The sequence below is a fragment of the Zalophus californianus genome, chromosome 11, assembly GCF_009762305.2.
Source record: "Zalophus californianus isolate mZalCal1 chromosome 11, mZalCal1.pri.v2, whole genome shotgun sequence".
Taxonomy (NCBI): domain Eukaryota; kingdom Metazoa; phylum Chordata; class Mammalia; order Carnivora; family Otariidae; genus Zalophus; species Zalophus californianus.
Genome location: NC_045605.1, coordinates 57,402,503 through 57,428,860, shown reverse-complemented (window position 1 = coordinate 57,428,860; position 26,358 = coordinate 57,402,503). Strand labels below are relative to the sequence as shown.

Genomic DNA, 26,358 nt, shown 5'->3' with positions numbered 1-26,358 from the left:
AGTATATAATACATATAATGTACTAACAATGTGTTAATTGACTGTTTATGTTATCAGTAAGGCTTCTGGTCAACAATAGGCTTTTAGTAGTTAGGTTTTGGGGAAATCAAAGTTATAACTCAGATTTTTGACTGGGTAGGGTGTCCATGCCCCTAACCCCTGTGTTGTTCAAGGGTCAACTGTATTTGAAAGGAGACCAGAAAGGAATGCTACAGAACAGAAAGTGAAAGTGGTCGGACTAGCTGAATAGTATTCCAATTCGGTAACATTGTCATTTGAGCCCCAACCTGGCCAAAGCACAGAAGATTTTCAGATCTGATGTTGAGCAGGTGAAGTCAGGATTACCAGTTCTGTAAAGGGAACTAAGCTTTCTAGACTTATAGGTCGCTCCTCTGATTATTCGTTGAATGTTTGTAGAGGAAAGTGGACTGTGATTTTTACTTTGTTGCCTGTCTCTCTCCCTGCTCTTGTCACCCTTCTGCTGTTACAAGGAACTCAGAGAAGGTATATGAAAAAATGAGCCTAGAGGAGCAGAACCCAAACCAAAGCCTAGTGAATGCAAATGTTCACATTTCAGGTCTCAGTGTGGGAATGATCTTTAGAAAACTGTAGTGGACATCTATTGTTCTGGGTGGCTGACACCCCATCTTTTCATCTTGGGACAGTAACCTCCCTTCTCTTTGAACCCTGATTCCCCCACTCTAATCATGTGGTTCCCACAGGGGCTAGAAATCATAGTATTCCTCACCCTTGGCACAGAAGTAATGTGTCACTCAAACCAGGGCAAAGGGAGATTTTGCAAATTGGGATTAAGAGAAGGGGTTCAGTCCTTCTCAGATAGCAAAACTGAGATGGAGTCAGAAGCTAGTGGTAGCCATGGCCTTTGCTGCACAATGAAAAAGTATTGCTTGACCCAGAAATCTTTGTTTTCTGTTGGCAGTGACTCCATACTGTGTTCAGAGATAAGGCTACTCCTGGTCCTGGGCCCCTCATAGGTCCAGCTCTCCTGAACCAGCCCCTTACTTCTCCTGCTTAGTATTTTTACAGTTTACTAAGTGGTACTTTTAAATTGCTTCTCATGGGGCACCTGGGTGGCTCAGTCAATTAAGCATCCGACTCTTGATTTCAGCTCAGGTCATGATCTCAGGGTCATCAGATTGAGCCCCACATCAGGCTCCATGCTGGGCATGGAGCCTGCTTAAGATTCTCCCTCTCCCTCTCCTTCTGCCTGCCCCCACGCACACTTGTATGCACGTGCTCTCTCTCTTAAAAAAACAATTGCTTCTTACAATGATCCTTTATGGTAGACATGATGTCTTATATCAAGGATACCAGGGTGAAATGACCTGCTGAAAGTCACATAGTATGTAAGAGGTAGAGCAAGGTCTTGAATCCAGGATGTTCAATAAATACCAATAAATAAATAAAATGATGCTAGAGCCAAGCACCATTCTCGGGCCTAAGGTACAGTGTGGAACAAGACACAGTCTCTGCTGTCATGAAGCTGACAAAACAGTGTGAAAACAGACCAATAAACAGGCAATTAGAATAAAGTGTGGTAAATGCAAACACAGGGGGAGTATAGTGACCTTCTGAAGGAGGGGAGAGTGGTACTAAATCTGATCTGAGTTAGGAAAAGCTGCACAGCAGCGTCACTGCCGGCCTATATGGTACCTGTCTGTGAATCAGGAAAAAAGGTGCCCTTTCCTCAAAATACTTAACTGCCAACTGCCAGAAAATTGTAATAAAAATATATAAATCTGTAATATCTATGCTGCAATTGGCACACCCTAGTTATGTGCAGTATGCAACCTTCACAGCTGTGTGTGGCACCCTGCTTCCCAGAGGAAATAATGTTTAAGCTGGAATCTAAAGGGCAAAAGTGAGTTAGCAGACTCCCTACCTGTAGGCCGGTGGCATGTCCTGGAATTGGGTCTGCTGCTAAACAGGCCGTTGTTTATTTAGGCTGCACGGCCCTCCTGTGGCTGCTCTTGTGTCCTCATAGACACTGCACCCTTTCCCTTCGCTTTAGCCTGCTCTCCCAGGGAACCCAGAGCATTCTCTCCCTGCAGGTCATACAATCTCCCCAGACCTGTTTGTCTTCCAGAGACTAGGTTAAGAGTTTGTGTTTCTGGACCGTAGCCCTCAGTGGTGCTTAATTCGAAAAGGAAGAAACCCCAAGAGAAAACCTGATCCTCTCTGGGAGGGGCTAGCCTGGAGGGTACAGTATCTGAAGGCTTGGGGATTATGGAGCCTTCTCCTGACTGGCTGCTAATTATGCCATCCCCTGGACTGCAATTTTTTGTTTTTGATTTTTAACTGTGGTGCTTAGCTCAATAGGAGAAATAATGAGAAGGGAGCATGGAACCCTGTTGCTCTGAGAATCCTAAAATATCAGACCTGAAAGAAATCCCATGGTATGCTCCACCCCCCCGCCCCCGCCCCAGCATTCTTATCTAAGTGAACATAAACAGCAAATGCAGACTTAAAAGAGAGTAGAAATGGCTTGGTTTTGTAAGAGAAAACGGAAGGGTTCAGTAAAAGACACGGACAGCTCCATCTTACTGGCTTTGGTAATATTGGGAGTTCATGTGTTGCTGGAATGTATATGAATATTAGATATTTTAGAACCAGCTGACAGGGGAGCTATTTTCCTTCCCAGATCATCTGCACCTCTATATAAAGATAGACCAGAGTCACATTTCGATGCCCTGGATGTCTTGACCATGAATTTATCTCCACTTTTGAGATGTTACTAGTCCCCATTCCTACACTCTACTGCTTATCATAATGCTTGTTATATTGTGTTATGTTATGTTGTAATTTTATGTATATTATATATTATATTATATTATATTATTCCTGGGTTTACTGGAAATTCTTTTCATTCTACACCCCCTCCCTTTCATGCCTCTCTGCAAACTCTTCCAAGATTAATGTAGGGAAGCTGTTAAAATCTTAGACTGTTCAAATGGAAGAACATTAAAGAATGTCTGGCCTAGTTCTACAGATCACAGCTAAGGAGCACAGGCCCAGGGGGGCTTTGAATGACAAAGGTCAACCAGGGAGTTAGAGACAGAGGTTAGATGTCAGGCCTGGTGTTCTTTCCACCACTGACACTATCTCTCTTGCCAGGTGATTAGGTTGGGATGAATTTTGGCATGGTTCTGAAAAGCCCAATGTCTTATCTTTCTAGCTATAAATCCCTTTTTCCCAGGTCCTTCCTGTTCCCTCCCTTGTCTCTCAAATTTTGAGTCTGATCCAGGAGCCCCAACAGGTGTTGGGCCTGCCTCTCGGTGAATCCTGAATCTTGGCTGGCAGGCTCCTGGGGGTGGAGCATGCCCTTGTGCCACCCGATAGGCTACCAGATCAGTTTCAAGGTCTCTCTGGTAACTTCCAAGGCCAGTTCTCCTTTGTCCTTGGAGAATCCAGTGATTAGCATGAGAAAAGTCTTCAAGTCTCCTCTGAGCCACCCAAGGGTGAGGGATATTTTATTGCTAACCTGCCTTGAGCTCCCTAAGGATTTTTCTCTTTTGTACTAAGCTTGACACAGTATTAATATACAATAGACGCTATTAAAACATGCCTGTTGGAGGGGCACCTGGGTAGCTCAGTCAATTGAGCGTCTGCCTTTGGCCCAGGTCATGGTCCCAGGGTCCTGACCTGAGCCCCACGTTGGGCTCCCTGCTCAGCTGGGGATCTGCTAGTTGGTCCAACTTACCATAAGTCTATTTTTCACGAGGGCTTTAGGTCTCTCCTGGGAGGGAACTTATCCTAAGGAAAGTGAGAAGATAGGCAATGTGGGTCCAGAATAGACTTCAAAATCAAAGAGGAGTGAGTCTAAGTTCAACATATCATAGACTGGTTTCCTGGCCTCGATGCAGCCCTACCTCTACCCCCACCGTTGGCACATGCTAAGTAATTTCTGGAGGGGAATGGGGGTGAGGAGGAATCAGAAATATAGAAAATATAGAAAAGCTGCTTTACTAAAAACTCCGAGTCAAAGGGCATAAATAATACTTATTGAAAGCCCATGTGACAAAGTATAGCATGATCAGGGGAGAAAGGTAGTCTTTCCTCTGCACAATCCGTATAATGGGCTCTCTGTACTGTGGACTCCTGAAGAGTCAACGTCACCTGGCATCTCATCAACACAGCATGTGAGAATCACTGTCTGGGTCTTCCAGAAATTAAAAGGAACATTTCTCAAGGAGCTAGGATAACTTTGTCAAGAGGTAGAGGCAAGAGCTTGCAAAACTATACACAAATTTGAATCACAGAGTAACAGAGCTGAAAGGAACTATAGAGATCATCTAGTCTACTAATTCTCAAACTGTTTCAGAGAAATTCTCAAAGGCCTGGGGAGGGGGAGAGAATGCTACAGACAAAATATAAATGTGTGGTAGGTCAAAGAAGGGAGAAATTGATTTGATGCAAGAAGGTTTTCAATAAAAGTAAGAGGATGAGTGGATGAATTAACCATCTAGGTCAAATGGCTAATAGCTGGAGGAGCTAAGATGACTTCCTGGCTTCTTGTGTATAGTCATATGGGCCGTTAGCTGTTACTTTTATAATGTGGTGGCTATGAGCAGATTACTCAGAATGGAAAGAATTTTGGGGTCATGGTGTATGTTTTGTCTGTATGTTCCTGCTCCTGGGAGAGGGGCAGAGTGGTTGTGCCTTTTGAAAGCAACTGGGTGACACTAAACAAGTATGCTCTTCCTGGAGTGTGTGGTTTTCATTATTTTTATATCCTCAGGCTCACAAATCAGCCGGGGCAGAGATGCTGACAGAAAGACCTAATGGAAGGAATATATTTGTTTCTAATTTAGAATAGGAACGACCACACCCCACAGATCAAAATCCATGGAAACTTCCACTGCTCTGCAGTACTGTGTTAAACAGCATTTCCAAAAGAGTTCTAACATGCTCTTGAGAAGGGATTCCATATCAATACTTTGGGGGAATGTTCCATATTATATCCTTGTCTTGGAGACGGATGTTGCTCATAGAAAAGTCTCTGACGAGCTCTGCAAAAGATGTCTATTTAACCTTAAGCCAATGTTTTGCAAACTTGCTTCCTGATAGAAATTTATCCATGGAATATCTATTACTGTACAGAACACACTTGGGAAATGCTGAGGTAAAGACTACTGACTGGTAACAGAGGAGGTCTGGGTTGTGGTCCTGGCTCTGCCACTAACTTGCATTTTTCATCATCTTTGGACTTCAGTTTCCTCCTCTGCAAAAGGAGAGATTTGAAATCAATGATCTAGAGAGAAACAAAGGACTATCATTTATGGCACACTGACTCTGTGCCATGCACTGGCATGCCATCAGGGTCCTGACCTTAGAAGGGCCCCATGCTTGGTTTAATCAGCCGTCACCATCTGCTATCACCATCTTGAAATTCTTCATAATGTTTAAAAAAGGAGCTCTGCATTTTCATTCTGCACTAGGCCCCATAAATTATGTAGCTGATCCTGTGAGTGTGTGTATGTGTGTTTAGAGAGAGAAAGAGAGAGATTATCTCTAATATTATCTCTCATCTTCACATCAGTCTATCGAGAATGTGTGTGTATTATTATTTGTGATACACAGATATGGAAGCTGAGGTTGAAAGAGGTCAAATAAATTACTCAGGTTCACATGGGGAGTGAATAGCAGAGCCAGGATTCCAAGCTAGTCCACTGGACTCTAAAGCTCTTGCTTTTCCCACTAGACCAGCTGCCAGCGCAAACATTCTGTAATTCTAAGATTCTTTTGTTCTTCCAACTACTAGTAGATCTATCTCACTCTTCCAGTAACAGAAGAACTGCATTAATACCATTTGTTGTCTGAGTGACTGTCTGGCTAACTGAATTAGGGAGTGATGAACCAGATGTCAGTGAACACATGGCTAGGTGGCAGGGAATGAGTGGCTGTAGAAGTTGCACAGACATGGAGTCCAACAAACCTGGTTCTGCCATTTACTAGCCATGTGACCTAGGGCTGTACTTCTCTGTCTCAGCCCACCTCATAAGTTATTGTGAGGATCCAATGAAATAATGCATTGCTTAACACATGGTAATCTCTCAAAAGATTATTACTATCTTTTTATTAACCACACTAGACTTGCTATCAGAACACCAGCTATTAGAACTCATTTGATTTGTTCAATAACAAATGTAAGAACATTAGATTTCTTTACTTTTTTTAAATCAAATCAAGTTTTAATTTCTCTAATTCAAACCAAATTAAATTTAGGTTCACTCTCACCTACCAGGTTGGTGGGACATAAAATTTCAGAGCTTTTGTGGGGATGCAAAAACCTCAGGGCTCACCCAACTTGGGAAACCTGGGCAAGTGTCTTGAACCCGCTGTAGTCGTAGCTCATTGTTCAAGCAGGTGTGTTGCAGTCAGATGTATCTGGCCCAGTTGCTCAAGGCCTCTACTCCTATTCTATGCCTGGCCGCTAAGAGCTCCTGCATGGCTCCCAAAGCCATGGCTTGTGTTCATTCCCTAGGTGTCCTTGTAGTCGTCACTGCCAGAGATACTGGGAGAGAGCCAAGTGTGGGTCCCCATCACCCCTCCATCCTCCTGGCTTTGCTTCCCCCTCCCAAACATTCCCTTCAAGAATGTATAGGTTGGAAACAGGGACCTCTAAATGTGTTCCCCTGAGGTAAAGAAAGCCTCCCAACCTACAAAGGACTAACCGTCCTTCCAAAAAGGGTACAGAAAAAATTTTCCTATGTCTTTTTACTAAGCCCACAGCAGAAAAAAAGATTGATTAATTCATTCAATTATACCATGTTCTCAAACTTTTTCATCTTCTGTGAAGACTCCTGTAATCTGTTTCTCCCTTGGCCACTATATTTCACATCGAAGCCTGCATGTCTTACCTTTACTGCAAACTGGGGAAGTAGAGGGGTTTGGGGAAAGGATAGCACTAGACAGATTATGTTGCTGATTCTCCCTATTTCTGGGTGAGAATTTTCACAACCAACTGTTTGGAGTTCCACATTTCAGATCTTCCGAACCCCTTGGGAACAATGAGCAGTGGGTGGAGAAAACACCAGCTTTGGAAACCTTGATTTGTAGGAGTACCTCTCTATGTAATGGCACAGACGGCTTGGTAATAGGGTATTGCAACAGGTTAGGACACTGATGTCCATGAAACAGGTGAAAGGGCAGGAAGTGCTGGGTCATTGGGAAAACAACGTTATCCCCTAGTGCACATAGTTATGCTAGGTGTCTGCCAAGTGAAGAGCAAAATAAGAATTTTGCTCTAACGTAGCAACAGAGCTATAGACCTGTCGTGCTGGGCCCTCTAGTGGCTAGTTCGTATTCAATGAACATAACGCTGTTTTCTCTAGCTCTCTAGTTCTTATTCAGTGAACTGTCAGTCTCCATCACTGTCTTGTCTTCTCTTTGGTTTTGTTAGAACCACTAACTGCCTCCATCTATATTCTGTCTTCCCATTCCTCTATCATTACTGGCTCAGAGCTAGGGCACAGATCTTGAGGGAAAGATTGGTTCCTTTGGAAACAGACCGACATGGAGAGTGGCATGTGGGTTTTGAGGGGAGTACCCCAGTAAGGAAGTGAGGAAGCAAGAATGGACAGAGGGAGAAGCTCACTCACAATGTGGTTGCAGCTGAAGCCTCAGCTGATCGTAACGGGGAGTTCTGGAGTTGACATGGCACCTGAGTTGTCCCAAATTGACACCATGGAACCAGACCTTTGTATCCCTGCATCAGTCTGCCATTGGTTGTGAGTCCCCTCCAGGAGGGGTCCTAGTCTTGGGTGAAACAGTTACCTGTGACCCAGGGCAGCATACAATGAGGGACGCAGCTGGTTGCTGTCAGCCTCTCTTCCCAGTAGCTGGGTGATGTGAAAGATCTGGGCAGAGCACCGCTGCCCCGCCGTATCCACTCCTGGGAGTTTGCATTCACATTCATGGGCTCCCTGAGCACTTTGTTCCTCTCTTTTGTCAGTTTTCCTTTGACACGGGGCAGAATAGCCCAGAAACAAAAGTCAAGAGTCCTAGATTGTAGCACAGACTCCTGCTGCATGACCTTAAGGATGTCCCCTAAATTATTGTGGCCTCAGGGCCTGGAAGAGAGTTCAATAACAATGCTTCACCATTTAAATTTTACAAAGTGCTCTCACATTCACTTTTTTTAAAAAAGATTTTATTTATTTATTTGACAGAGAGATAGAGAGAGAGAGAGCACAAGTAGGCAGAGAGGCAGGCAGAGGGAGAGGGAGAAGCAGGCTTCCTGCGGAGCAGGGAGCCTGATGCGGGGCTTGATCCCAGGACCCCGGGATCATGACCTGAGCTGAAGGCAGATGCTTAACCAACTGAGCCACCCAGGCGCCCCTCTCATATTCACTTTTAATTGAATCCACTGGACCAAACTCTCTAAACCAAATGGAGACAGAAAGAGTTTGAAAGATTGGAAGCACCATACACATGTGAGAGATTATGTAGCACAATACTCATCATAATGTTGATTTGTTCTCCAATTTATTGAGCATCTACTTTGTGCCAAGCTTTTTCCTACTTGATGGAGGCATAGAGATACATTAGGCATGGTCCCTGCCTGTGCCTTTGCATTGTTTCTAGGAGAGGAAAAGACATGCCAAGAGAGTACAATGTGGTAAAAATTATAGAATCATAAACAGGGCAGTATGAGTGAAAGAAGCCTCAGTTTATGTGGAGGAGGGGCATAGATGGGGTCAATGTAAAGCTTCATAGAAATAGAATGGTTTTTTTAATTTTTTTATTGTTATGTTAATCACCATACATTACATCATTAGTTTTTGATGTAGTGTTCCTTGATTCATTGTTTGTGCGTAACACCCAGTGCTCCACGCAGAACGTGCCCTCGTTAATACCCATCACCAGGCTAACCCATCCCCCCACCCCCCTCCCCTCTAGAACCCTCAGTTTGTTTTTCAGAGTCAGAAATAGAACATTTTTATAGGTAGAAAAACTGAAGTGGGTGAGCTAATCCTTGCCCCCACGAAGGCAGGGACTATGCCTACCGTATTTGCTGCTGTGTTCTTAGTACCAAACACGTTGTCTACATCTAGGTACTTAATAAATATTTGTTGAACGAATGAACCAAGAGCAGAACTGTAAGCCTGTAGCTGTCCCACAGAGCTCTTTTCAGAAGTTATTTAAATAATCCTATCCTGGGGTGCCTTGGTGGCTCAGTCGTTAAGCATCTGCCTTCAGCTCAGGTCATGATCCCAGGGTCCTGGGATCGAGCCCCGCATCGGGCTCCCTGCTCGGCGGGAAGCCTGCTTCTCCTTCTCCCACTCCCCCTGCATGTGTTCCCTCTCTCGCTGTTTCTATCTGTCAAATAAATAAAATCTTTAAAAAAAATAATAATCCCATCCTTTCTCTGTCTAAGGGAGGTACAGCAATGATTCACATTAGATGCTTTCTTGAGATTAAACGCTTCTTATCTCCCAGCAGATTCTGTGGCTGGTCTCTCTGTTCCCCTTGTCTCCAGTGTTTCGAGTCAGTGCTGTAGGGGCTTAGGGACCCTCACCCAAGAGCTATCCCAATTGGCTTACTATTCCCATAGAATTGTGACAATGTCCTCTCTTTGTGGCATCTTGGTTGGGGATAGAAGGAGCTGGGCAGGGATGAGATGGTGACTTCTCTGTTTATTCCTTGAAGGGGAACAGAGAGGCCAGCCACAGTCTTTTGGGAGATTAGAAGGGTTTAGATTTAAGAAAGCATCTAACGTGACTCTCAAAGGAACCAGCTACAGTGGGGGAAAACATGGGCTTTGAATGCAGGCAAATCTGTGTTAACATCTAGACAGCCTCACATATTAAGTGAATGTTAAATAAGTTATTTCGCCTCTGAGCTTCTGTTTCTTCCTCTATAAAATGGCGATTAGGGGCGCCTGGGTGGCTCAGTCGTTTAAGCGTCTGCCTTCAGCTCAGGTCATGATCCCAGGGTCCTGGGATTGAGCCCTGAGCTCTGCATCCCTGCTCTGCGGGAAGCCTGCTTCTCCCTCCCCCACTCCCCCTGCTTGTGTTCCCTCTCTTGCTGTGTCTCTGTCAAATAAATAAATAAAATAAAATGGTGATTAAAAAAAAGTTAAGGGGCGCCTGGGTGGCTCAGTTGGTTAAGTGGCTGCCTTCGGCTCAGGTCATGATCCTGGAGGCCCAGGATCAAGCCCCACATCGGGCTCCCTGCTCAGCAAGAAGCCTGCTTCTCCCTCTAACCCTCCCACCTCTCATGTACTTTCTCTCTCTCTCTCATTCTCACTCTCTCAAAAATAAAAATAAATAAATCTTAAAAAAAAAAAAGTTAAGAGCTTTTGAAAGGTGAAATAAGGTAACATGCAAATTCCCAGCACAGTGCCTAGCAGAGGTTGGTTGCTCATCAAAAACTAGTTTTTCTTCCCTTTTTCTTTCCTGATCACTAACTTCTGACTTTCCTGCTCCCCACGAGCTCATTCTCTGTCAGTGTTTAACCACTGCCACAGATGGGTTCTCTGATTTCATCCAGGCAGATCATATTCTTGGTTTCTTAGTGGCACCTGAAAGAGGATTCTTTTTCCTACACGAGGTTGGCTGAAAGCCTTGCTTGGTCTATTTCCCATATGCCTAAACCAATATCTTAGACATTACCATGCCAGGGAGAGATGAGACAAGACTCACCAATGCCAGAAAAAAAATGAGCAAAAGTCACACTGCCGGGACAGGCTTGGTTATACCCACAAGTCTCCAAACCCCGCTCCACCTCCCCAAAACATGATCAAATCAGGGTAACAGCACTTCTTTCTCCTTGACAAGGTGGTACGTTTTTTTGTTGTTGCTCAAGGCCAGTCCTGGGGGAAAGAGTGAGGAGGGTAAGGTGAAGACCATTAGCTGTCCTCCAAAATCCATTCGTCCCTTCCATAGTGATAGGGATTTGGATGGGATGTGGTTGCCCAGATAGGAACCTCATTTGCCAGCTTGCCTTGCAGCCAGTTGTGGTCACGTTACTAAGCCCTTGTCAGTGGATGTGAGCAGACGGGATGTGCATCTTTTGCCTTGCTTAAGAGTAAATCTGTGGCCCTGGAATTCTGTTCTTTCTCTCTCCTCACTATCTAGAAATACCCCAAGCAAAGTGAACTTGGAAGCCACATGTTGAAGATGGCAGTCATTATCCTTAGTCCCTGAATGACTGAGTAGAGCAGAGCCATCCACCTACTTGAAATGCTGCCTTGGACCATACTGCATTGGACCTCCTCGTCAAATCCTTAAAGTTCTTCAAATCCTTCTTCAAATCTCCAGGAAACATCCACCAATACTTCTCTCTCCTCTTCTTGACCATCACTTGTAATATCTGTTCCCCACATTTTCTGGTATTTAACTACATTGTTTCCTCTGTGGTTCTGTTTGGTTCTTTCTTGATGTATGCCTCTTGTCTGTTAAACAGAAGGAGATCCTAAGATGTGATACTTTTGGCTCTGCTCCTGTTTCCCTAATAGCACCTCTGTAGTGGACACTGTTGGAGCCCAAAGAGCCCCCCTTCCCCAGCTGCTGCAGGTGTTGGCTGCCATCAGTTTGGAGCTGCTCCCTTCTCCAGAGATTTGGCCTCAGCCAAATGTGAGCACCTCTGGGAGGTTAAGTACCCTCCCTAGCAGCCAGCAGCCAATGATGTGGGACACGGGGCAGAAAATGATAGCCACAAAAGGTGGGGCAATTCTGTGATGACTACTGAGCTTCAGAACCTTCCTGAGGAGCCAGGGTGTTGGAAACCTCCAACCAAGACAACTTCCTTGGTTAGCTTTCTTCCACTGTGCTAGGCTGCAGTAGCTCACACGTGCCACCTGTCTCCAGAGAATTGCCTTCAGCTGATGAGATCCTCCTTACAGTCCTCCTCTGGTCCGCCTTCCCCACCAGAGTGGCCCACAACCAATGCCTCATTGATATGGGGGCATAAAAGACCAGCCCCCTGGCCTCAAGGGGGTGTAATCCTGCTGTGCGGTTTGTGCCCCAGTCATGTAGACCAGTTCCCTGTGGATCAGGCCAGGGCTAGACATGACCTGAGACACACTTTGTTCTTTATCCCTTGCAGGTTTTTCCTGAAAAGTGCCCCATCAATAAATGCCTGTCTCAGACTGTTTCTAGGGAAGCCAACCTCAAGCTAAGGGCACCAGTACTCTGCTATCATTTCCCCAGATCACTTTCCCATTCACTTCTAGGGACTATTCAGATCCACACCCTGGGTTGGGTGTGCCATGGTGCCAAAATTGGGTTGAAGGTGGTGCAGCAGTTAGAGGAAGAACTGGTGGGCTCTACTGAAGTAATTATAAGGAATACCTACTAATTAGGGTTGTTATGAAGGTATTAAGAGCTAAATGAGTTAGTGTGTATAAAATGCTTAGACCACCAGCTCACATATAGTAAATGCTCTTAAGTGTTAGGGCAGGGGTTTCTTTGATCTTTTTTACTTATGAATCCCAAGAGTGCCGAGATGTGTGCTTGGCACATAGGAGGCCCTGTTGAATGAGTGCTTATTGGCTCAACTGATGTGCTGGGATCTGGCCAGCAGAGGGCAGAACCAGTGCAGATAAACTATCCTGTGCACAGAGGAGGAAGCGCCATTGATCGCCAGACAGTTGGGGCGGGGCCGGGGGGGGGGGGTAGAACTGAGAGTAGGGGAGTACTGAGGTAGATTGAGCCCCTACTTTGTGAATTCAGACCAATAAGTAGCTCTGGGCCTGGAAGTTGCCCTGGTGTCTGTAGCCCTTCTTTTGAACTTGTGACTGACCACTCCATGCTCCCCTCAATAAATCCCCTTTTGTGTTAATGCTCATATACATTGGGTTTCTGCAACTTGCAAGCAAAAGAACTTATATTCTCTTATTATTAATCCCTATGAGTGTAAGGACTGTGTGGAGGGGAGCCACTTCCATGGGTAGGGACACTGAAGTCCCAGAGATGCCACACTGGGCCTGCTTCCTGCTCAATTTCTCAGCCAACCACTGTCTTTAAGAGTGTGGTTTTACCACATTTCTACCCACAAGCTTCCTTTGTCTTGTTTTCTTCTTTCACTTTGCTCATTTAGATCAGTCCTATCTTTCAAAACTCAGTTCAAATTCTACCTTTCTGTGAGTCCTCTAAATCTACTCAATCTCATTTCTTAAAACCCTTCTAGCCTGACCGTTCCTATACTTGATTGCATTTCCTATTTTATTTGGGAGTTTGGGCTGGGTGGTCTCTAAAATCCCATTCAACTGCAGATTTCTGAATCTGCTGTCTTCCCATATGTCAGATCTTCTAAAGTAGGTCTTCGCCTTCTCCTCCAAGAAGAGCTAAGGAAAGGCTTGAGCACACAGGCGGCTCAGCACAGATTTGTAGGGAGTGAACACAACTAACTGCTCATGGGAGTGAATGTGTTCTGTGATCATTCAGGAAACACATAGGCATTTATTTTTATTTTTTCAAAGTGGAAGTAGCTTCCCCCTCCCCTTATTATACAAGCAACATATTTATGGTCAAATAAATCAAATATTACATACATTTTTTAAGTAGGAAAGAAAGATCACCCACAATCCTTCCCTTCAGAGATAACGGTAATTAAAATATTCTTTCAGAGTTTTTGCTATATACAAATATGTATGTTTCAATAGGGCCTCCTGGACAGAACAGTGGGAGGTTCCAGCCTGGGATTTGTAGCTTGTAAGGTATTCATGCGCCGCACTGCACGTATTAGACTGAACCATATGAAAACTACTCATAGTCAGCTGCTTTTTGACGTACAAACACAATTTTATGATTTAACCCAATGTCTGTGAAGCCCAGAATGTCAGAACTGGTAAAGCCCTTAGAGACTTTCAAGTCTAACTATTTCATTGTGCTGACAAGGGAAAAGGATCAGAGAGAGAAGTAACCAGCCAGTTCACGTCCCAGAATCCTTCCACTGAACCAGGTACCTGCCTTTCATACTCTCCTCCTTTTAATTTGATAACCTTCTAGGTGTGATAGTAATCTTCGAGAAGCAGGTTTCAATTTGGTATCAGAAAACTCCTCCCAGAATTTCATCAAATCAGAAGAGGCTGTGTTAGAGGGAATGGCTGGGATGTGGCTGGGAGGGGCACGGTGACACAGCTGGAGAGGCACATGACCCATGGAGCTAAAACAGGTCACCATTCAGGGCCCTGCACTTGCACGGCTCCTTAGCATCATAGGAGGGGTCCTAGTAATATATTCACATGGGAATATGTGTTTTCATATTTGCAAAAGCAAACTGTTTTTGAATTCTTTTTCTTAAGGAGGGCTCCCAGAATTGTAGACGTTTCAGGCCTGGACCCTGTCCTGTGTGGCGCAGATTTGAAAAGCACTAGGCAAGGAAACCAGAGTTCCTAGGTTCTAGTTATGGCCCTGCTCTGGCCCAAATGGCCAGAATGGTACTTACTTTGCTTCCCTCACAGGGAGTAAAATCACAAACGTTAAAATGTCTTGGAACACATAAAATGTGAACAAATATAAATAAGTCACCTTACTCAGATTCTTATCTGTGATATGACAATCACTGCTGCTTTTCATGGTCGTTGAAGAGAACACATCAAAAAATGTGTCCTCAGGAGCGCCTGGGTGTGGCTCAGTTGGGTAAACATCTGCCTTCGGCTCAGGTCATGATCCCAGAATCCTGGGATCCAGCCCGTGTCAGGCTCCCTGCTCAGTGGAGAGTCTGATTCTTCCTCTCTCTGCCCCTCCCCCTGCTTGTGCGCATGCGTACTCTCTCTCTCTCTCTCTCTCTCTCTCTCTCTCTCTCTTTCTTTCAAATAAATAAATAAAATCTTTAAAAGACATGTGTTCTCAGGGCATCTTCCTGTTTCATCTCCCTCTGCTACAACTTCCTTTTCTCTTTCCTCCAGCCTCTAGCCCCCAGTACTCCAGCCACTGGGCCAGTCATTGGTTATTATCTTTTGCTACTTCTATAGATTTGTTCATGGGGCTCCCACTGTCTAGAAAGTCTACCTTTACTGGAAAAAAAATCTTCATCCACAAGGCCCTGGTCTTCCAGCCCTTCTCCTCCCACCCTGATGATGACCTCCCTTAGGACTGTTTCTTGTTGCTCCTACAGATGGGGACACTGAGGCCTGGTGTGGTCCATAACTGAGTTCTGGTATCTTGATATGCTGCCATTCTCGGCCCCCTAGGGTCAGATCATAGACACACGGTTCTTGATGTACACGTGATAGGGGTCACTGAGCTTGTCCACTTTGCGGGAGCGGGTATATCCCAGGATGAGGCTGCCCACGGTGACAGCAAATAGAAACATGACGAAGAGAATGTACATGTAGGAGTTGTCATCACGGCCAGGTAGGCTGGCCTGCCGCTCCTTAGGCAGGTTGTCAGGCCCTGCCCGGCAGAGCAAGTTGCTGTGAAGAGTGACATTTAGAGCCTTCAGCACTGCGTGCAGGCTCTCATACCAGGTCTCAGTCCTGTTGGTGGTCTCCATAGCAACAGGGATCCAAGGGGGCAAGGAACTGTTGGTGACAGAACAGAGAGAGGGGATAGCTTCTGTCACCTGCGGCTTGAATTCCCTCCTGACCCCTTCAGACCCCAGCTAAAATCCCAACATCACAGTTTATTCTAGCTACCTGTTTACTTGTCTGTCTTCTCCATTAGACTGTAAGGTCAATACAGGCAGGGACCGTGTCTGTTTTACTGACTGCTATATACAAGCACCTAAGACAATAGTCAATAGCCGCTCGGTATATACTTGTGGAACAAAGCCTTCCTTGACCACTGTAACCCATATTAATCTTTTTTTGGATTCTATAAATCACTGAGATTTAGACTACTAGGACGTTCGGGCTTATTTACTCTAACTCCTTCCATTTTATGCACAGGGAAACTGAGACCCAGAGAGAATTAAGTGGTCTGTCCATGATCAGAGAATACTGGAAGGAGAGCCAAGACAGAGGTCCCTCTCTGTGATGGCCAGCTTAGAGCTCTTTTGGCTCCCAGGCCAGCTCCCGGCAGGACTGTGTGGCACCATCAGAAGACATTCCCCAGAACCCTCCTTCAACACAGTTCTTTTTTATATTCCACAGGCAGCATTTACAAGATGTTTGGGGATGGCATAGATTTCACTCTACCTGGAGGCCAGAGGCTGGGTCATTTGATCTCTCAAGCATCCTATGTGCCAAACACTCTAAGTATTCCTAGCTATTGGGGGGAAATTCTGTTGGAAATGAAGTGGTGGGGGAAGCAGGGAGAGGCTGATAATCACAGCAGACACTAGGGAAGAGAAGAACAGGGTTGGGCAGGAGGCTGGGGGAGGGAAAGGATCACTCAGTCTGGTTTGGGGTTTTAACTACCCCAGAGAGAGAAGGCACAGGCATCTCAACTATCCTGCCTTGTGACAACAAGTCACTGTGTACCTGGTGTATAATAAATGTTCCTTCTCCTTCCTCTCAGAGATTCTTAGTCTATAATATAGACTTCTTTTTTTTTTTTTAAGTTTTTATTTATTTGACAGAGAGAGACAGAGCGAGAGAGGGAACACAAGCAGGGGGAGTGGGAGAGGGAGAAGCAGGCTTCCCGCGGAGCAGGGAGCCCGATGCGGGGCTCGATCCCAGGACCCTGGGATCATGACCTGAGCTGAAGGCAGACGCTTAACGCTGAGCCCCACCCAGGCACCCCCAGACTTCTATAATGTAGGAAAATATCCAAAGACAGCCTTGTATCCTAGTCTCTGAAAAACCATGTCATTCCCTTTAAACAAGGCTCCACACTCACCTCTTTTGGGAAGACTTCATTGAGTGCTCCCTACCTCCCCCCCTTTTTAAAAAGATTTTATTTATTTATTTGAGAGAGAGAGAGAGAGAAAACATGAGAGGGGGCAAGAAACAGAGGGAGAAGCAGGGAGCCCACCGCGGGGTTTGATTCCAGGACTGTGAGATCATGAATGCTTAACCAACTGAGCCACGCAGGTGCCTCGAGTACTCCCTACCCCTTAACCATACTCCACAAGGTTTATCAGCATGGCCTTCCCTTTTGGCCAGCACTTACATATAAGACAATGTGTGGCTATTCTCTTGTGATTGATAAGGGTATCAGCAGTCCACATGTTCCTGGTCAGCAGGGCTGTGTCTCTCCCTTAAGTCTAGGGGACTACCCTGAGACTGGCTGGGTATTGTGCTTCCTCAGGGTCTACCTTGTGACTGGCTGGGTGTTCTTCCCTCAGCGGTCTCCAGTAAAGATGGCTACTTTAGGGACTTCTCCATAGGCCAAACACTCAGAGTTCACAGACTGGTTCCAAAGCCCTCCTTTATCTAGGTAGAGTTGTCAACCAACTGAAGTTAACAAACTTGACTATATCCAATGGCCTCTGCCCCAGAAAAGATGACAGTTATGACCATGATCAATATTTATGAACAACTCTATGAATGCAGAAGTTGGGGGGCCGGAAGAATCTAAAAAATAGAGTAGTCACCCAGGACTGGCCTACATTTCATGCAAGGCCTTTGGGGCTCCCTGCTATGTGGTGCTTGGACTACCTTGTCTGGATGGAGGAAGGGAAGAGAACACGGGCTCATGGACTTAAGATCCAGGAGGCAGAGGTTTTCATCTGCTACCCCACTTGTCAGGTAAGAAATTTCTGCCTTCTGTTTCCCTCAGATCGGCCAATGGAAACTAGCAGCAGCACAATGAATTAATGGCCCAACTAATCATTCAGCCAGTCATCATTTATGGAGGCCCACTCTTGGGCAGGCCTCATGCTGGGAGCTTGGGGAGGCTCAGACCCAGTCAGTCCCTGCACTTAGGGACACATTGTCAGCTGATCTATAAGGCAGGGGACAAGCCAGGGACTACTGGGGCTTAGAGTAAGAAGGGACAGATTCTGATCAGGGCTCAGAGAGTTTCACAGTAATAGAGGCCTCTGAGTTGGACCTTGAAGGGTTTTTTGGAAGTAGAGAAGGTAAGAAAAGCAAAGAGGTGAACAAGCATGACAAAAAGAATGTTTAGAAGAATAGAAAGTAGCATAAAGGGGTTGGAGTGTAAGATGTATGGAAGGATGAGATAGGACATGGGATAGAGAGGCTGCCCAGAACCAGTCTCATGGACAGCCTTGAGGGCCAGGCTGCAGAGGTGGAACCTTATTTTGCAGTTGGGGAAAAGCCATGGAACAGTATTTTAAAAGGGGATACAATGATAAGAGATTTGTGCTTTGAAAGGACACTTTGGCTGTTGTGTGGACTGGAGAGGGCAAGAATGAAGACAGGGAGCCTAGTGACAAGGGTCTTGAAATAGTTCAGGTAGAAGACTGGGCAGTTTCCTCATCTGTCAAAGTCTGGGCAGTTTCCTCATCTGTCAAAACGATTATCATCGGGAGTTATTCAATGGGTACAGAGTTTTAGTTTTGCAAGATGAAAAGGTTCTAGAGATCTGTTGCACAACAGTGTGAATACAGTTAATACTACTGAGCTGTACACTTAAAAATGTCAATAGGGTAAATTTTATGTATTTTTTTTTTTTACCACAATTAAAAACAACATCATCCCTGCCCTGCCTCCCTCCAGGCTTGCTTAAGCATACAGTTTTATTATGGTGAAAAAAATGTTTAAAATCTATTCTCCATTTTTGAGAAGTAAATACATAGACACAGTACATACAGTGATGATGAAGTCTTCCTGTTCTCAGGGGTCCAGGACTCTCTCCCAGAGCAGTCACTGTTACCAGTTTTCTTAGATATCCTTACAAGGTAGTTTTAACTGACAGGGCAGAGAAAGGGCAACCTCAATCTGGAAGACTCACCAAAGAACAGGCAAATCCTCCGTGGCTCTGAGTCAGCTTCAGGAATCTCCCTGTGGGTGCCCTCGGGCTCCTCAGCCCCTCAGCCTCTTCAGGGTGCCTCTGGACACATCTGGGGTCTCAGTATTGACACTGGGGAGCTGGGAAGGCCCAGAGCTGGAAAGCAGGGGACGAGGCAGGAAAGGAAAGAATCAGACACCCAGAAAACTCTTCAGAACCAGGGTGGATCCCCCAAGGCTGGGGCCCCAAGGGTTGTGCAATAGCCTTGCTGTGGGTGCTAACTCCCTTCCTCTTCCCCTCCCTTTCCTGCAGCAGCTGGGTCAGGCCAGTCTAGGGCTGCAGTTACAGGAACTGTGCCGTGGCCAAGGGACATCTGATTGCTGTCCCTCAACTCCAGGCCCGCAACGTCTCTATCGGGTGACTTTATGAGAAGCCTCGATTTAACGTGTGGACTTCTGCTCAGGGACCAGCTAACAGTGCAGACTCAAAATATTCCCTTTCCCAAGGGTACCGGTATCTTAGCAGAAGCCTCTAAAAGGCTGAAAAAGCCTGAGACCCAAGGGAATGATGCGTGTGGGCAGAATGGAGACTGGCCGTGGGGCCGATATTTTACATAGGAACAAACGATGTTCTTCCCAATGAACCTTTTTGCATCGACTGGGTAGAACACGGTCACAGCGTCAGCACTATCTGTAGCACAGCTCCTTGTGCCAGACAAGAAAATGGCACAGATGCGGTGGCAGTTTTATTTTTCCAGCGCAGGGGCTGGCTGGACCTTCAGGGTCCGTCTGGTCTAACCTCTAGTTAACCGCCTTCAGCTTACAGTGAAGGAAATGGAAACCCGAGGAGCTGTCTTGGTTCAGCTGCTACTTGTATGACTTAGGGCATGTGACTTCCCTTTTCTGGGCCTCAGCTTCTGTCCACATCTGTAAAATGAAGGGGTTCTATCTACATAATCTGTAAGGTCAGCTCTAATATCCCACGAGGGTACAGATCACAAACCCACATTGTGAGATTACAGGAAGTTGGATAGATTGGTGGAAGAGGCATTTTGGGGTCTTTCTAGAGCCCCTAAATCACAAGATAGAGAAGGCTGCAGACCTTGTTCTCACAGATTAAGACGTAACTTAATTACATCTGAGGAGCCCCAGGACTGAGGTACACTGAACATTCCTGCGTAGATAAACGGAGAGCCAAATCGGTTGACTTGTTCGTTTTTCCTCTGAACAGCCCATCTGCCCAGGTGATCTAGCCAGGGAAGGAGGCAGACTCTGTGCGGAAAGTGGGGGTGGAGGGGTAGTGTGGGGGACAGGGTGGGCTCTGAGGTGGGGTTCAGTGAGTGGAGTAAAGATTCATGAAACCATTCATCCCTCACATCCTCCTTCAGGAACCTCTCAGGATAGACTCTGATGTTTGTGGTTCTGACAGGAGAGGCAAAGAAGCAACTGTTACATATCTTTAGGTGCTGGGTTGGGGTAGGAAGGAGGGCCTGGGCGCAAGGTCATCCTGCTGGGTCAGGAGAGACAGAGAGCTGATAAAGGGACAGGTTGATTCTCTTCCCACTGCTTCTAGATCCAAGGATTGGCCGTTGGCATCACTGAGAATTTTGTTCCTCCTTCTGAGCTCCTTGGCTGCACTCATCAAGATAAGTCACTGATTATAAAGTTCATAGTGGAGGGGAGATGGAGCTCTGCTCTGGAGAGTTCTTAACTTGAAACAGAAGATAGGCCAGTTAAGAAGGAAGGTGAATAGTGACTGACCACGCGGAAAGAGATTTTAAAAGATTATTTAGAATCTAGATTCTAGGCCAACTCCTGCATTTTGTAGATGGGGAAACTGAAGCTCCAAGAGGGAAGGTGACTTGCCCAAAATGGCAGGACAAGTGAAGGGCAGAACTCCGATGAGAACCGGGGTCTTTAGGGGCATGTGCCGTTTGGGTGCTCTTTCCACTACCAATAGCAACATTCCCTGGCATCTGAGTTGTGCATCACACCAAACACAGTCTCCTCGTGTTCTGGGGTGTCAGGTCCTCTAACTCTGCAGATTCTCACCAATCAAGAATCTGGTAAGGGGGGGAAGTTGGCATGTTTTGGAGGAGGAGTTAACCTTCCTTTATAATCTCATCTCCTGTGGTCCTTTCTGCTCCAGACGTACTCCTGTTCCCCCAAACAAGCCAGGAGCACTCTCAGAGTGTAGACACTCTGTTGCTATTTCCTGCACATTAACAGGTCCTTCCTGAATGTTCCTTTTTTTTTTTTTTAAAGTAAATTCTATGCCCAACGTGGGGCTTGAACTCATCACCCTGAGATCAAGAGTCGAATGCTTTACCAACTGAGCCAGCCAGGTGCCCCATCCCTAAATGTTCTTGACTTGAACTCACAGGTGTCTAAGTTGGGGGTGGAGGTGTAAAGCTACGATCTGAAGAATGAACTGGGCATCTTAGGTTTTCTTTCGGGTTTCTCTGGGGAAAAGAGAAACTCCACCGTTGGTTCTTTTGGGTTCCCCACTGCTCTGTTTCAGCTACTCTTTCAGAATGAATGTTTTAAGTGCCTGGGAATGTAGTAAAGAGAGGCAAGGCGGGGAAAAGTCACACAAAGAAGATAGGGAGGGGATCCAAAGACAACCCCTGGGACCACACAGTTTTGCCACTGGTCCCTCAGGTGGTCTTATCGCTACCATTGACTGGGGAGCCAGTGGAGTGGGAGAAGAGTTAAAGGACTGGACCTTAACAAAGAGTTGGGAGGAGACACCGGAATAAAATCTGAGCTGGAAGGGATCTTAATAATCATGTTGTTGGTACAAACCCCATTCAACCAGAGGAAAGTAGAGCACCCCCTCCCTGAGAAATCACCTGCACAAGGTCTCAGTCCAGGGGTAGAGCTGGGACCACAAATAGGTATCCTGTCCACAGACCGTTCTACTTTTAGTTCCCTGTTGCCTGTAGGACAATCTAAACTCCTCAGACCATCATTTAAGGCTCTTTGGATGTGACCCTGCCTCTAGCCCCATCTCACCACAGCTCTCCCCAGTACGCTGTGCCACATGATACTGCACTGCAGGCCATTCTCCAAACATTCCTTGCACTTGCACACTTCATGCCTTCGTTTATGCTATTTTCTTAGGCAGAGGAGTTCCCTTCCTCTTTTTATCTTCCTGGTGAACTCCTATTCATCCTTCAAGACCCAGCTCCAATGTCACCTCTGTAGACCCTCTCCTGAGACACCCCCCCTCTTCCCCACTCCCTAGACAATTAGTCTCTCCCTCTTGTCTGTTCCTAAAAGTGCTTTGCATAAAACCCTATTTGAGGACTGTGCTGTACTGAAAGTGTATATGTGTGTGTAGGTATTGATACCTATAAACATGTATGCTAAACTATGTGCTGTGAGGTGTGAGGGCAAGGACCTATACCTCATACATTTCTTTATTCCCTGGGCCGGAGCACATAGTAGGCACTCAAGAATATATGAATCAATGCCTCTTCTTATTAGACCATCCCCCATCCAGCACACACATACACATTCATGAAAACAGTTTACAGTGAGTACTTAAAAAGCAACTTCAAGTGCAGAAACATATACCATTTGGTTTGGGAAAGGGGGGTGCTCAAAGAAAAGAAGCCATCTTGGTCAGGTGGAGAAGTGACTCAGGGGCAGAGGAATTCTAAGCCTTCTTTGGAAGCCCAGACATTCCCTGTACCATTCAATTCAAAGGGCAGACATTCTTGGCCCCAAAACACTAGCAGTGGTTTTGCCACCCTCTTCCCTGTGTACCTACCCAGGGTGTGGCGACACACACCCACCCATTGCACACACACAGTCCAATTTCCAGTCACCCAGCCTGTGATCTTGCCTTTCATGTGTGCCTTTCATGGTTCCAGTCTTGGCTATGTGACCTTGAGCACTGCATTTATTTCCTCTGAAACTCATATATGAGATGGGGATAATTATCCCTGCCCTGTTTACCTTACATGGGGACTGGGGGAGACAACAGAGGGGAAGGTGTTTTAGAAATTGCCAAATATTATAGCAGCATAAGAGAGAATTATTGAGCAATCCGATTTCCTTTTCTATTTCCCTACCCCACCACCGGATTACCAGGAACAGCCATCCCTGTGCTGCCCCTCCCTCCACCCTTTGGTTCTCTTTCCTTGGGAGAAAGAAAGGGAGGTTCTTATGACTTTCTTGATTCTTAGACACGTTTTCCTCCTTCAAAAGCTTTCTTTGGGGCATAGTGGCACAGTAGGTTAAGCATCTGACTCTTGGTTTCAGCTCAAGTCCTGACCTCAGCGTCGTGAGATGAGCCCCCCCACCCATGCTCCTCACACAGAACAGTCTGCTTGGGATTCTTTCTCCCTCTCCCTTTGCCCCTCCTGCTCATGCTCTCTCTCTCTCTCTCTAAAATAAATAAACCTTAAAAAAAAAAGAAAGCCTTCCTTGTTTCTCATACTTTGATCAGCCCTATAGTCCCTTTCCATTTAGGGGTACCATTCAGTAGTCCTGTAGTTGATGGAGAACACACCAGAATTGGAATCAAGAGACATGCCCCTATTAGGCCATGTCTAGCCATGTGTCTTGGTTAAGTCACGTCTCCACTCTGGGCCTCATGTTCCCCATCAGTAAGTTGGGGGTTTTGTCTTATCTCCCTCTTGGTAGGTATTTGGAGCATCCACCCATTTAGTTTATGGATAGAAATGTGTTTTGAGATGTGTGGAGTGAGTGAGGGATGAAGGTTGTGGGTTATCTTAAGGAGTCAAGAAAATCTGAAAGCAGTTTCCATGCCTCCAGCAAGGGGCTCCTCCATTTGGAAACCAGCAAAGTGGATGGATACCAGGAGACAATGAGGGGCTTACACATTTACGATGCACCTTTGTAGATGAAGTGGAGAGGACCCTGGACTAGGAGTGAGGAGACTTGGGTTCGTTCTGCTTCTCTCTGGTTCCTGGTATGTTCCTGGGCAAGCTATCTCCCCTCTGGGCCTCAGCTTCCCCACAAGAGTAGGGAGGAGGGATACGAGGAGATACTCTTCATGGGCCCTCACACACGGGTCTGTCTGAACTCATCTATTTTCTAGATAAGAGAATCCCAGGTCCAGACCCCTCTCCCCTCATGTCACATGGAGTGTGCTGACAACAGGACCGAGAGGCCCATTTTACAGGTGGTGACCCAGGAAAAGAAAGTACAAAGCCTACAACGGGTAGGGGACTTGCACAGGTTTACACAGCCTCTTAACTAGAACCCAGTCTCCTGACTCCCAGCCTAGACCTCCGTTATTAGCAACAGAAGGTGTCTTTGGGAGTCCCCAGGCGCGGGGCACAATGCAGTAGCGAATGGGCAAGTGGGCTCCGCGGAGCAAGCAGCTCCCGCCAAACAAGAAGATCGCGTGGGGTCTCCGAGGGCCATTTCTGCGTATGCGTTCGCTGCGGCCCCGCCGGTGTTCGCCTTGCGTATTTGTGGACCTGGAAAGAGCTTTCGAGCCGCCGTCCCGGCGCCCGTGGGTGCTGCTGCAAGACCCCGTGGTTTTCAGGCTGGGAGTGCCAGGTGTCCAGCTCCGCACTCCCACGTGGGGCTCCGGGATCCCTGCAGCTCGGTTCTGGGGAGGTCCAGCTCCGTATGTGAGCCGCCCCCCACCTCCGGTCGGGGTTCTCAAGGGAGGCGGGAAGACCCATCACTTCTACCGCTGGCTGCAGCGCAGCCTTCCCGACCCTGCGAGTGCGCCTTACCTGCCTCTCGGGAAGACTCCGAGGGGCGCCCGGCTCTCGGTAGGACCCCGCACCCTGTGCTCCTCAGTGCCCCCGCACAGCTCCTCTCCGCGCTCCGGCTGCCGGTCCGCACACAGCCGGCGCGCCCCCTCGGCTCTGAGCCCAGACCCGAGCGCTCCGCTCCCTTTAACCTTCACCAGGGCGCCTCCTCCCCCGGCCCCGCCCACCGCCAGCACACCCACTTCTCCCCAAGTTGGCTTCGGGCGCCTCCGCCCAGCTACTTGGCCTCACGCGGCGTGGGCTCCGACCCTTCCGTCTTGCAGCGCCTGCTTCCTGGACCGGAAACCGAGTGCCTCTCACTTTGCTTCAGCTTGCCCAGCCTGAGGCTGATCTCCCAAATGCCAGGCTGAGCGTTGGGTGCTGCTGGAATCAGGCTTTGCTAAGTGGCTGTGTGGTGGTGGGCAAGTCACTGCTCCTCACCGGGCCGTAGCGTCCTCGCTGTACAATGGGTCAAGTTCCTGCATGCAAGCTTCGCACGGTGGTGGGTTGGGTCAGATGAGAGTGTGGAATCCAAGATATTAAAGCCGATGGTCCCTGGAGAAATCATCGGCTTCTCACACAAACCGTCTTTTCCAGACAGGAATGCAGAGGCCCAGTCTGGGCCTTATCAGAGCCCTCTTTAACAGCTTCCCGCCTGGGCATACTTAGTAATAAACCGAGACCAGTTCTTTCTCCCTTGCAAACCAAGATCTGTTCCAGGATATCTGAGGCGCATACCCTTATCACGGAATCTCAGATTGTATTTAAGAAGTGCTGTCCTTTTAAAAAGACACCTCGTGGAGAGAATGCTGTACAAGACTGCAATTCTTTATCAAAACACATTACTTCCCTGTTGTTTCTGTGGTTACATATTTTGACCCATCTACTCCTTTTTCTCAGTCTGATTAATCACCTCTCAAGGAAGTCATCCTGACCCTGGGCATGAAGTGTCAAATTTCAGTCTGCCTAGGAATCACCTCAGAGCTCATTGTGGTAAAGCGGACTTTGGGTCCTGATCCAGAGGCTCTGATCCTGGAGCTCAGAAATTAGCATTAAAAAAAAAAAAAAAAAAGAGGTTCCCAAATGATTCTGATGCCAATGGTTCTTAAGATCAGCCCTGAGGCACCAGCCCCGGCTCAGGTAGGGCTCTTCGGTCATGATTCCAGGTCCTGGGATCGAGCCCCGCGTCGGGCTCCCTGCTCGGCGGGAAGCCTGCTTCTCCCTCTCCCACTCCCACTGCTTGTGTTCCCTCTCTTGATGTGTTTCTCTCTGTCAAATAAATAAATAAAATCTTAAAAAAAAAAGTAACTATTTGCCCACCTCATCTACTAGATTGTGAGTTCTCTGAAGATAGGGATTTAGAATCATAGTCTTAGAATCACACCATCTTAGAGTTCTAGAATCATTTAGTGATAGAACCTGAGTTGGAAGGACTTTTGGAGTTATCTGGTCAAATCCCTTACCTAAACCTCCTCCGTATTCCATTTTTGACATGAGATTGTCCAGCTTCTCTTGTACACCTTTAGTGACAAGGAGCTCATTGCTTCCAAGGCAGCCAAGGCTCTGATTGTTCGGACGTTTTCATGTTTTAACAAAAACTGCCTCCTAGTTGCTTCTACCCTTTGGTCCTTGTGCCCACTAGAGACACAAAGTATATGCCTAATTTCCGTTCCCTTTTTTGGTCCTTCAGAAACTTAAGGGCTGTCCTCCACTTCCCTTTCTCTAGAGTGAGGATGGAGCAGGAGCCCTGTTAGGGAACCCAGCTGGCTAAGGGGTTCTTGGGAAGTGGACTTGAGCTGCCTCATTTTCTTTATGCCTTCCAGATTTTGCTACAAGGCTTAGATGAACCAGTGT

At 46.7% G+C, this 26,358-nt stretch overlaps 2 protein-coding genes across 3 annotated transcripts in view; both read right to left on the bottom strand.

The window, feature by feature from the left end:
- PGM2L1 (phosphoglucomutase 2 like 1) overlaps positions 1–18,885 on the bottom strand; it is a 102,367-nt gene extending 83,482 nt beyond the window's left edge. Inside the window, exon 1 of the mRNA XM_027578003.2 lies at positions 18,771–18,885. The gene's annotated coding sequence lies outside the window, so the exon portion shown is untranslated. The remainder of the gene's footprint in view (positions 1–18,770) is intronic.
- On the bottom strand, positions 13,288–24,613 carry KCNE3 (potassium voltage-gated channel subfamily E regulatory subunit 3). 2 transcript variants are annotated; one of them, XM_027578007.2, is made up of 2 exons: positions 24,487–24,613; positions 13,288–15,493 (listed from the first exon to the last, which is right to left on the bottom strand). In XM_027578007.2, the coding sequence occupies exon 2, from the start codon at positions 15,463–15,465 to the stop codon at positions 15,166–15,168; it is 300 nt and encodes a 99-aa protein (XP_027433808.1). In that variant the 5' UTR covers positions 15,466–15,493; positions 24,487–24,613; the 3' UTR covers positions 13,288–15,165. The 2 variants fall into 2 exon arrangements, with proteins under 2 accessions (XP_027433808.1, XP_027433807.1); XM_027578006.2 differs by lacking the exon at positions 24,487–24,613 and adding an exon at positions 18,771–18,909 and having other exon boundaries at positions 13,294–15,493.
- Positions 24,614–26,358: the final 1,745 nt, after the last annotated feature.

Excerpts from the sequence above, each read along its gene's own strand:
- KCNE3 (XM_027578007.2), bottom strand. The coding sequence starts at position 15,465 with ATGGAGACCACCAACAGGACTGAGACCTGGTATGAGAGCCTGCACGCA.